This window comes from Mandrillus leucophaeus, unplaced genomic scaffold (genome assembly GCF_000951045.1).
Source record: "Mandrillus leucophaeus isolate KB7577 unplaced genomic scaffold, Mleu.le_1.0 Scaffold282, whole genome shotgun sequence".
NCBI classification, from domain to species: domain Eukaryota; kingdom Metazoa; phylum Chordata; class Mammalia; order Primates; family Cercopithecidae; genus Mandrillus; species Mandrillus leucophaeus.
The window spans coordinates 1,888,800-1,901,046 of record NW_012102943.1 but is presented as its reverse complement, the minus strand read 5'-3'; the positions used below and the strand labels follow the sequence as shown (position 1 = coordinate 1,901,046).

At 52.1% G+C, this 12,247-nt stretch overlaps 1 protein-coding gene across 3 annotated transcripts in view; it reads right to left on the bottom strand.

Annotated features, from left to right (window-relative positions):
• CAMK2A (calcium/calmodulin-dependent protein kinase II alpha) overlaps positions 1–12,247 on the bottom strand; it is a 70,866-nt gene that overhangs the window by 40,894 nt on the left and 17,725 nt on the right. For all 3 annotated transcript variants that reach the window (XM_011985361.1, XM_011985363.1, XM_011985362.1), the window contains one exon: positions 4,864–4,923. In XM_011985361.1, the coding sequence (XP_011840751.1) occupies positions 4,864–4,923 (60 nt within the window). The remainder of the gene's footprint in view (positions 1–4,863; positions 4,924–12,247) is intronic.

Below are 12,247 nucleotides of genomic sequence, written 5' to 3'. Positions count from 1 at the left end.
AGGAGATCGAGACTATCCTGGCTAACACAGTGAAACTCTGTCTCTACTAAAAATACAAAACAAAATTAGCTGGGCATGGTGGCGGGCACCTGTAGTCCCAGCTACTCAGGAGGCTGAGGCAGGAGAATGGCATGAATCCAGGAGGTGGAGTTTGCAGTGAGTCGGGATCATGCCACTGCACTCCAGCCTAGGTGACAGGGTGAGACTCCATCTCAAAACAAAACCAAAAAAAAAGCATAAGTGTGTATTTAACTGTATTTTTGGTGTGTAGAATCTGGCAATTCTATACCCGGGCCCTGCCCAGAGCCCCTTTGGTAAGTTGGTGCATCCAAACCCTACGTGCTGGAGTGTGGGATGCTAACAGCACCTGAATCCCTGACTCAGGCTCTGCTTCCAGGGAACCTGACCTAAGATGATATATGTAAGTATACAGTATTTGAGAAGGCACATATATCATATATCATATGGTAGCACATATCATTAAATGTTAATTCTAGATGTGAGGTTATTGGAGATACTTTAAAAAGTATTTGTCTTCTCATTTATCTGCAAAAAACTTGTATTGTTAGTGTATCAGGGTAAAGTTTTGCAAAAGACTCTTTCCTCTCCCTGTCTTCCTCCACGTGTTCTCTGGGAAGTGAACTCCCTCCTATTCTTTCTGGTGGGCCATGGTCTCTAACTTCCCTTTCCTGAGTGTAAGAAGCTCTGAGAAGCCAAGCTACAGCTAGAATCATCTCAGAAAGGGCTTTTAGAACCATGGCAACAGGCTTTGGAAGGAGCCCAAGAAGACTGGGGTCCCAGATCTGCCCTCTGGCCCGGGGCCTCAGCCCCTTTAGAGAACGTCCTCGGGTCTCAGGGAAATTGACAGAACTGAGGGAGGTTTTCTCCAGACCTGACTCTCACTCAGATGGTGCCTTTGTGTTGATGGTAAGGGGCACACTGGTTGGAATTCAGCCCCTACTTTTGCTGTGCACCACACGCGTGATGATACTAGAGTTGGCTTCAGTCCCTGAGGTTGAGGCACACCTCAGAGCCCGGGAGACAGAATTTCTTGTTTCAGGGCTGTTTTCACACACAAAGCCTCCCCTCCCATCAGTGGAGGCTGCCTGAGGATCGACTCAGCCAGAACCCAGAATTCAAGGGCCATAGGCTATCATCACGGTCCTGTCTCCCGGTGGAGTGACTGACGTGTCTGCACCCATTGAGTCATTCTGTCACTTTTGACTGTTTAAAATATTGTCATAGAACAAACAAATCTGTAACCTAACTTTTTATTTATGAAGCTTGATTCATGCACTTCTGGCATGCCTGTGATTTTCCAACCATGCATTTTTTTCTTGGAGGTTGAAGAACAGTACTTGTTCCCTTATTTTTGTGTCCCCCTGACACCACATTTGTGATATCCACTTGGGAAGCTAAATAGAAGGACTAGGAACAAGGGCTCTGGAGTCAGACTTGCTGAGTTCGTCTCCCAGATCCACTTCTTACAAGCTATGTAGCTATGGGCAAATGACTTAACCTCTCTGAGCCTCCCTTCCAAACAGTAGTGCTAACACCATTGGACTGCTGTGGTCATTAATGTGATGATTCCTGTAAACCACTTAGCACAGTACCTGGCACTAGGAAGAGTTCAATAAATGGAGATATTGTCATCTTCGTCACTGACCTACCATGCTTCCCTTCCCCACCACAAATCACCTACTAAACTTTCAGGTTGTCCCTAGCACAGTCCAAGTCCCCTGTGCCTTGGGGTGGCCTTCTAGCGTCTCCCTCATCTGCAGGTGGTGATGGCACAGACAGCAGGTTACTGACCTCTCCCAAGAAGGATCTGGGAGGCAAACGCTTTGTGTGCAACACAGTTGGACTGACTTGTGCTGAGCCAGGGACCTCACTGACTTGGTCCCCTGGGGACTGGGCAGTGGCCACACAGAAGCAGCGACCAGTAGTAACCTTGTCTAGATTGGCCAAGCAGGCTGAACAGGACTCAGTCCAGCTTCTCTAGGGACAAACTCACCTTTCGGGTTTTGAGCCCACATCTGTACCCCTTTGCACGTCTTTGGGAAGATTACAATTTTGAAGGAAGATGCTTGGAGGATCGGGAAAGTGCACCCCCCAAAGAACCTTCCAGCCCTGATAGCAGCTCAAAGCTCCTCTGGGGTCTTCCTGTGCTGGCTGCTCAGCTCTGCTTTCCAGCCCCGCCTGTGCATCGGCCACCACCCCCGCTCCCATCCCCCATCCTCACTTCTCCTGCACATTCTCAGTGCCTAGCAGAGACCTTGGCATGGGGTGGGTCTATGATGCACCTGACATCAGGTGAATGAAGGAAGGAGTAAATGACTCAGTAATGATGATGATGATGGTAGCTACCATTTCTGAGCTTTTACCACATGCTAGGTTTTGTGCCAAGTGTTTTACTTGCACTCTCATTTTACCCTCCCAATAGTCCTATAAGGTGGGTGCTGTGATTATCCCCACTTCACAGAGGAGGATACTGAGGCTAAGAGCTTCACAGTCTGCTCAAGCTCAAACACTTAGTTAACCGCAGAGCTGAGATTGAAACTTGGTGTCTGACTGCAAACCCCATTCTCCTAACCACCATGTTATATATAGTGCCTCCAGTGACGACTAAAAATCCTGATGGCCCTGAGGAAAGACAATCATATGGAGTTTCAGGCAAGAGGATGTCTTCAGGCAAGGTTGTTCTGAGGGAAGGTGTTGATTGGGGAAAAGGGGGGCAGCTTAATGATAATGACTGTTATCATGCTATGGTCTATTGAATCATCACAATCCTATGAGATAGGTATCAGTTCCATTTTCCAGACAAAACTGAGCTTCAAAGTGGTTGAGCAACATGTCCAGGGTCACACAGCAATGAAGCAGCAAACCCAGGGTTTCAACTGTAGTCCGTCATCTGCAAAGCCATAACCTACTGCTTGCAGTCACACGCAGTCACATACACACATACACTCACATGCACACATTCACACACACTCTCCAAAGCCATAACCTACTGCTCCCCATTTTATAGCTGGGAATGAGAGGGAGAGGGAGGTGCAAACATGAGGAGGCAGTGTTGACCTGAGATAGCTGCAGTTGTGCAGCAACACACACACACACATTCACACACTCACACACACATTCACATACACTCACATACATGAATTCACACACATGCATTCACACACACATTTACACATACACACATTCACACACACACATTCACACACACACCCACGTTCATTCACACACTCCACACACTCACATACACTCACACTCACATACACACATTCACGCACACACCCACAGACATACACACCTTCACACTTACACACATTCACACACACTCATGTACACAGCATTCACACACAATCCAACACTGTCACATACACACACTAACACGCCTTCACACACATTCACACACACTCCAACACTGTCACATAAACACACTCACACGCCTTCACACACATTCACACACACTCCAACATTGTCACATACACACACACAGTCACATACACACACTCACATGCACACATTCACACACACTCATATGCACACACACATTCACTCACACACTCCACACACTGTCACACACTTACACACACTCCCCTCCTTCCACCGGAGCCGGTAGCCTCTGTAAGGATCATAAGATCTTACAGTCAGAGATCACTCCCAACCCGCTCCATCACACGGCTGGGGGGCTGGGGGCCTGGAATGGGCAGGGGCGGCCACAGGACATTAGTGGGTCAGGGACCAGGGTTGAACCAGGGCTGCTCCCTGCCAGCCGCAGGCTGTCTCTCTGATGCTGGTCCTGGAGCCTCTGGCTGCTGTTTGTTCAGGGAAGGGGAGGTGCCTTCCGGGTATAAATAGCAGATGGAGATGCTTCTCTCTGGCGGGAGAGTTAACCCTTGGGGCCCTGGGCACGGAGAGAGGCTTCCCTGCCTTGTGAGAGGGCGTGGTGGCTGTCAGAGTCGGAAGAGTACTTAGCGATCACCTAGGCCCTGCTCCTCAGTGCGGTCTATGAGTCAGCAGGCTTGGCACCTCCTCAGAGCGTGTTAGAACTGCAAAATCCCGGCCCTACCCCAGGCCCAGTGAATCTGAGTCTACCTTTTCACAAGGTGCCCAAGACACTGGTCCAGACAGCCCTTCCTTCATGAGGATGGGTGAAAGTGATTCAGAGAGGGCAGTGCTCCTGCCCGAGGTCCCACAGCAATTCCCTGACAGAATTAGCTCTCAAAGCCACACTTCCTGCCCTCATGACTCAGGACCCTGATAGGCAGGGATCAGCCCCCAATTGCACAAGGGCTGGAGAAGGGGGCCAGGCAGTGAGGTGTTGTTTCAGAGCCCACCCCCACGGGTTCTGCTGCCCTGGCGCTGTCCCAGCCCGCCATGGCCCAGCCTCTCCACGCAGCCTGTGCCCGGCCTGCGGGCCAGGGCCTGAGTTGGAGCTTGCCCCTGTAGGCAGGCAGGTGCCAGGTTGAGGGAGGAGGGCAGGGCCACTGTGCCAGGCTGAATCAGCATGGCGGTGGGTTTGGGGAACGGGCCGCAGCGGTCAAGGCCAAGCGTTTCCCCCTGGCCTATTTTCATCTCTCCCAGAGCTGTAGAAGTTTTCCTGAAACAGCTTTTCCGAAGGAGGCTGCCGGCAGTGTGGGATGGGAGGAAGGGCCTTTCTTCACCTTCCCCCGAAACAAGCTGGCTCTGAGGAATGTGGAAACCATTAAAGACGCCCCCTTTCCCATCTCTGCTGCCTCCATCCCCAGAGAAGAGAGCAGCTGCTCTCCACCCAGCCCGCAAACACCCACGTGCCAGAGTGGGCAGGGGAGCAGGGCCTGGCCCCCCGCGCCCCTCACATCCCGCAAGGCTCACCAATGTTGGGGTGCTTCAGCAGGCGGCAGATGCGGGCTTCACGCTCCAGCTTCTGATGGTCTGAAACACAGAGGCTCAGGTGAGTCCCGGGTGAAGGAGGAACCACCACCCTCCATCTCCCGCTCCTCAAAGCCTCGTACTATCTCCACCTCCCAGGGCAGCCCCTGGGGGCCGGGAAAGCTCACCTTCTGGCCAGGGCCTCTGAGTTCTCCAGGAAGACCATGGGGTGCAGTGGAAAGAGGAAGAGGCCTGGGTTGCAGTGACTCAAGCACATCCCTCACCCTCTCTGGCCTCCCTTTCCACGGCTCTTAAATGTGCGGCTTCTCCAAGACTCCTCCAGGCCTGTTCCTCAGGCCCTACACTCTGGCCAGACTAAATGGCTGACTTCACCTCTACAAGCAGGCCCTGCTGGGCCCTCTCACTTCAGGAGAGAATTGCACATGCAGTTCTCTCAGCTCGAAACACTTCCTCTACCTCCCACCTGCCATTCACTGGCCATCACCCACTCCTACCAATCCTTAGTCTCAGGCCCCTGGCAGCAGGCAGGGGCCCATCCTCTGTGCTTTCAGAGCCCCTGAACAGCATGATCCACTCAGTCTCATGGATATCTAGTTCCTTGAGGGCAGGGACTTGGTCTCTGTTGTACCCCTGACATCTACCCAAATACCTGGCACATACTAGGTGCTCAAGAAATAACTGAATGAAGCTGGGCGCGGTGGCTCACGCCTATAATCCCAACATGTTGAGAGGCCGAGGCAGGTGGCTCACTTGAGCTCAGGAGTTTGAGACCAGCCTGGGCAACATGGTGAAACACCATCTCTACTAAAAATACAAAAATTAGCTGGGTGTGATGGCAGGTGCCTGTAATCCCAGCTGCTCAGGAGGCTGAGGCAGGAGAATTGCTTGAAGGTGGAGGTTGGAGTGAGCTGAGATCATGCCACTGTACTCCAGCCTAGGCGACAGAGCGAGACTTCGTCTCAAAAAGAAAAGAAAAGAAATAACCAAATGAAAGAATAAATGACTGAATGAATGTGCTTTTCTAAGGGAGTGACTGACTATTCTTCCAGAGGGCTGTGTTAATTCCCAGAAGCCACCTCCCTTTCAGGAGACTCTGGGACCAGGAACACAAAGAGTCCCAAATAATCTGCGGGGGCCCACCCAGAGCTCTCCCACCTGCCTTCTGGACTGCTGTGCGAGTCTCCTGGGCCTCTCCACACACCCGGGAGAAAGGCCTTGCTCGGGATCTGCCACTGTGGCTTCTGATTCTCCAGCTGCTGGGAACAGTGGGACACATGACCCAACTCCGTGCCCCTAAACAATCCTGGGCTGGAGACACCACTCTCCCCACTTTATAGATAAGGAAACTGCAGCCTGAGCAAGCTGAAGCATCCGTGGCGGCAGAGCTAGAACTGAAAACGCATTTCCTATTTTCCATTTTGGTGCTTTTTTCACAATTTGGTAGTTAACGCCTTAATTTAACAAACAAAACCGTAAAAAGAAACCGCTTTTTAAAAACTCTGTGCCAAGCACTGTGCAGAGGGCTTTATATGCCTTTCAAGCCCTCATACAATCCGTTGAGGAAGTTACTATCATTTTTCTGCCTTTCCAGAGGAGGAGACAGAGCTTCAGAGAGGTTAAGTACCTGCCCAAAGTCAATCCTGCACTGAGCAGTGGAGCCATGATTTGTACCCAGACAGTCAGACTCCAGAGCTGGGCTTTCAATCCTGGGCTATACTATTCTCCATGCCCCAGCTCATAACCACTACCTCCACTTGCCCCCAATTCTCAAATAGAAAAATGAAGACCCACAGAAAGAAACTCATGCCAACACTCAGATGCCAAGCCAACACTAGAACCCTGGCCCTGAATGGCCCTCTCAGAATGGGCAGGTATGTGGATGGGGGTGGTGAGAATGGAGAAAGTTCCAGCCCTTGTCCCTAGGAATCCAGCTCCCCTTTCCCCTGCCCCCTTCATTAGAGCAATCACTGGCTGTCCTCCAAGGGCTGCAGAAGCCAAAATCAATACTGAAAGGTGGCTTTTCCACCAGCAAAGCAATTAAGTCCAATTCAGTTTCCATGGCTCAACTCCCCAGCTGAAAGCTGGCTGCAAGCTAGGGATGAGGAGGTGGGGCCAGGTTGGGGGGCATCCCTTGATTCCCCCTCCCTCCATGGGCTCCTTTCATATCCTCCAGGGGAGGGGAGGCTGACTCCTGGGCACAGGAGGGGATGCCCATCCACAGCTGACCAGGCAGGGCCCTCCCCCTGCTCCACATCCCATGCCCTACCCCCATATCCTACCGGCAGCAGAGCCAGAACTCAGGCAGGTCAAGATCAGGCCTGTCAGAGGGGGAAGGAGGCTTCTGGCCTAGGCTATACATTCAGGAAGCGGGAGCCCCAAATCTGGAATTTTGCTATTTCTCCCTGTGAGGTTACCCAGGAGCAGAGAACATTGACAAGATTGAAAGAAGAAAACGCTGGCCATGCAACATTAAACTTGTATCTGGTTACAAGACCTCACTGCTGGAAATGCTAGGAACTAATTTTATAAGTCTTATCATCATCATATGCATAGTACAATTAACCTGCGTTGTCACTGTTGAAAGTATTCATCCTACTGAGTGTAAACACATACATTATACAATATTTCTGGTAACTCTGCAGTGTTTTCATTTTCTAATATACAGAGAACCTCAGGACATGTGACATGTGGGGACCATGCTTCTTTTGACCTCCGAGGCCGTGCTTTGTTATATAGATGGAGAAACTGAGGCCTGTTGACGAAGGAGCCACTGAACCCAGCCCTTTATCAAAATGGCTCACCAAAATCATCTGAAAACTCAGAGCTCTGAGGCCTCTACCCCTGCACCTTTCCCCCACCACTCCTCCCCTCAGCCAAGGAGCTTTTGTTTTTTTCGCGGGGGAACAGGGTCTCACTCTGTCGCCCAGACTGGAGTGCAGTGGCTCGATCTTGGCTCACTGCAATCTCTGCCTGCCAAGTAGCTGGGACTACAGGCGCACGCCACCATGTCAGGCTAATTTTTTGTATTTTTAGTAGAGACGGGGTTTCACCATGCTGGCCTGGCCAAGCTGGTCTCGAACTCCTGACCTTGTGATCCGCCCGCCTCACCCTCCCAAAGTGCTGGGATTACCACACCCGGCCCCGCCAAGGAGCTCTTTTTAAAATATCCATTAAATCCTGTCACTCCTTGGCTTCCAACTCTCCAACAGCTTCCCAATGTACTTAGAGCACAATCCAAACTCCTTGCTGGGTCTGGCCTCACCTTGGCCAGGAAGCTCCAGCCACACTGGCCTCCTCTCTGCCCTGACACACCAAGCTCCTTCCCACCTCAGGGCCTCTGCACCTGCTGTGCCTTCTGCCTGGAAAGCTCTTCCCTGGGTCTTCTCATCAGGCAGGCCCCGGCACAATGTCACCTCCTTGGAGAGATTCCCTGGCTGCCTTTTCTAAGCGTGTCCCTCCTGCTGCATCACCTCCCCATACCCTGTCTTATCTTCTTGGTTAACACTTGTCACTACCTGAAGCTACCCAGCTGACATATGTGTTTAATGTTATTTTCAGTCTCACTCCCTAGAAAACGGGCACAATGAGAGCAAGACCTTTTCTGTTGGTCACTGCCACATTCCCAGGGCGTGGTGTAGAGCTGCTAAGCAGCTTGTCCAAGATCCCATAGCAAACAAGCGGCAGAGCTGAGATTTCAATCCATGTACATAGCTACTTATACTATATTGCTTCCCATTCTAATAATTTTTTTTGAGACACAGTTTGACTCTCATCACCCAGGTTAGAGCGCAGTGGCAGGATCACGGCTCACTGCAGCCTCCACTTCTGGGCTCAGATGATTCTCACTCCTCAGCCTCCCTCTTGAGTAGCTGGGACTACAGGTGCCCACCACCACGCCTGGCTAATTTTTTATATTTTTAAGAGACAGGGGTCTCACCATATGGCCCAGGCTAGTCTTGAACTCCCGGCCTCAAGTGATCCTCCCACCTCGGCCTCCCAAAGTGCTGGGATTAAAGATGTGAGCCACTGAACCCAGCCCCATTCTAATAATTAATTAATTGATGAATCGATCCATCATCTCAGCAGAGTCCCATGATGGTGAGAGCTTTGAGGGAAGCTAGAAGTCTTCAGCTTCCTGCCTGCGGACCTGGGGAGCTTCCCCAATGCCCATGATAATATCTTGGGAACCTTTTCGCTTCCTCCCCAGATGGTTGGGTCACCTCCAGGGTGTGGGGGCTAAGAGCACAGCAAGGCTCAGCAGAGCTCAGCAGGCAGAGGTGGATGGACATTCTGGGGTGAGGTCCCTGGGGCCAGACAGTCCCAGCAGGGTGAGGCAGGACAGAGCAGGCCTGGAAGGACCTGCAATCATACAAATGGGCAGGGCTCTGCCTCCAGAGGGGAGTGGACTCCAGCAGGCAGGCAGCCCGAGATTCCAGCAAGAGGCACACAAGCCAGGAGAGAAAAGAGACCTCAAGTCTGGGAGCAAGTACCTGCTCCCTGCATAGGACGGCCCGATCCTGGGAGCTAGAGCAATCATCCCAAGGAACAAGAGTGCCGGGCAAGGGGTGGGGAGGAGGACAGGAGAGATGGGAAGCACGTCTTGCCGTCCCCTCAGAGGCTTCCTTGCAGGGACCTGAATGACACTATAGAGCAGGCTGGATGAGCTCATCATGCTCCCCACCTGGTGCTCCGAGACTGGTCACTGAGGAGCCGAGGAAGTGACCCCCTCATGCTCGAGCTAGGAGTGGGGCCTGTGGAGGTCACAGTGCCCAGGCCAGTCACCTCCGGCTGCACCAGCCTCATGCATGTGCCCAATGTGCCCTTAGAATGCTACCTCTGTGTGTGCTGTGGGGAGGATGCGCTAGGAGGCTATACAGCACCCAGTGGGGGTTAGCGCTGAGCCTATGTTATTGTATTAGGTCGGTGTTAATAGCTACTGTTACTGATGACAGGATTTTTTTAATGCGGGGGCTTGGGCCCCACCTACTGAATCCAACCCTCATGGGTGGAACTCAGGCAGCTGTGTTTTTAAAAAAGCTACCAAAGGTATTTGGCAGGGATTGGAACAGGCAAAATTTTCACTTTTCACTTCATTTCTTCATGGTTTCTTTGGTTTGTTTATACTATGAACATTTGTTAAACGACTAGATTAAAAATACATACACAAATATATCGTGGGTTTGGGAACCACTTGCTAGAAGAGGCTGGGCAGGGTGGGCAAAAAGAAAGCCACAGCTCCCGGGAGGGTGGGCACAGCCCCTGCTGGGCGCTGCCGGAAGTCACCCAGGAGCACCAGCAGGAGATGCTTAGAGTCTGTTGCCAGATATTCAGCATTAACCCCCCCTCCCCGCCCCCAAGGCACCAGGAGTGGCAAACAAAGAACCATGCTAAAAGAAGCTCTGCTCCTCCTCTCCCGCTGGGAAGAAAAGCAGCTGGCAGTTGGCAGACTTTTCCGGAAGGTTCCCTGATAACCTCCCCACCCCCATCCTCCACACTCACCTAGGCCCAGCCACCTTCCTTCCAAGAGGTCAAGGACTCAACAAGTTGCCAAAGAGAGGCGGCTTGGAAAGTGGCTGTCTGGCATAGCCCAGGGTCTGCACTGTCCCAGGAGTGCTTAGTCACTTTCCAAAACAGGAGCCATGACCCTTCCACTCTCCCATACACATCTGTCTCTTTTGGTCAACATGCAAGTGTATGTGTGGATGTGCCCCGAGAGTGTGGTGAACTAACCTGAGATCCCAGCATCCAGGGTCGACCTTGGGGCCTGACCCTCTCTCCCGTTGGGGCAACCTCAACCCGTCGCCCCCTGTCCCTGTTGTATCTCAGGGATTGGGACATCTCCCTTGGCTCCTCAACACCCAATGCACAGAGAGGGCACCAGACTGCTGCTAGTCACACAGCAATGACAAGGCCAATCCAGGCATCTGGCCATGAGGCAACACTCCTGCCAGCATTCCTGCCTGCCCTGTCTCTAGCTCCCAGCCTTCCACAAGCTTGGACTTTTCACACTGTGTACCACGCGGGGCTTCTGGCCCTTCAGAGACCCTCACCCTACCCCCAGCCACCCCCTCTGCTGATCCACTTTGACCTGCAAGACATGGGGGGAGGTCGGTAACTGGAAGAAAGTGCTGAGCTCCCAGCAACACTGAGCCAGAGAAGAAAGGCAGCAACACACAGTCCAACATGAGGCCTGCAGGGAGGCCTGCTGGGAGCAGCATGAGCCTCCTGTACCAGCCACTGTGAGGACAGCCACGAACCTGCACCTGCTGGCCCCTGGCCCCACACAGCTGTGCCTATCAAACACCTGGACACTCTGCCAGCCTCTCACACAACATCTCCCGCACTGCACAAACCATGGATTGTACAGCCCACACCTGCCCCCACCTCACCCAACGGAATTCTCTCTGCCACCAGGCGGTCCCAAGGAAAGCTTATACACCATTTCATTCAGGGTGGGGACTGCCATCTTTGAAGATAACCCTTTCCAACACACTGACCATGGTTACCACCATCACTGTCTCAAACACAGTCATGGCAAGAAGCTCATCTCCTGGGCAGGCTTCCCAGATTTGAATGTCCACAATCACCCAGGTATCTTGTTAAAATGCAGATTCAGATTCTTCGAGTCTGGTGTGGGGCTCTAGGCTTTGCTTTTCTAACAAGCTGCTGGGGATGCTAACGTCACTGGCCCAGGACCGCTTCTAAGGTCTTAGGGCCATGGTTCTCAAACTCATCTGCAAATTAGAGTTATCTGGGCATCTTTTCCAAAACCCAGATCATATCCCAGACCCACTCTCTGGAAGACCCAAGAGTGGCGTAGCTGAAGCCAAGCGCACTTGGAGTTCACTGGCCCCTCTCTGAGTGGCAGGTGCTGTCCTAGGTGCTGGGTGCAGAGTAGCCCATACTCTTGAAGTCTACAGCCCCAAAAGGGAGGTGGGTATTAAACAAGGGGCCTTATCAGTAAACAGGATGAGTCTAGGTCAGGGAAAGCCATAAAGGAAATAAACAGTAATATGAGAGAAAATAGGTCAGGCATGATGGCTCACGCATGTAATCCCAGCACTTTGGGAGGCCGAGGAGGACAGATCATCTGAGGTCAAGAGTTCGAGACCAGCCTGGCCAACATGGTGAAACCCCATCGCTACTGAAAATACAAAGAAAAAAAATTAGCCGGGCATGGTGCTGGGCGCTTGTAATCCCAGCTACTCGGGAGGCTGAGGCAGGAGAATCGCTTGAACCCAGGAGGAGGAGGTTGCAGTGAGCCAAGATCGCACCATTGCACTCCAGCCTGGGCGACAAGAGTGAAACTCCATCTCAGAAAAAAAAAAAAGAGAGAGAGAGAGAGAGAGAGAGAAAATGGAGGAGG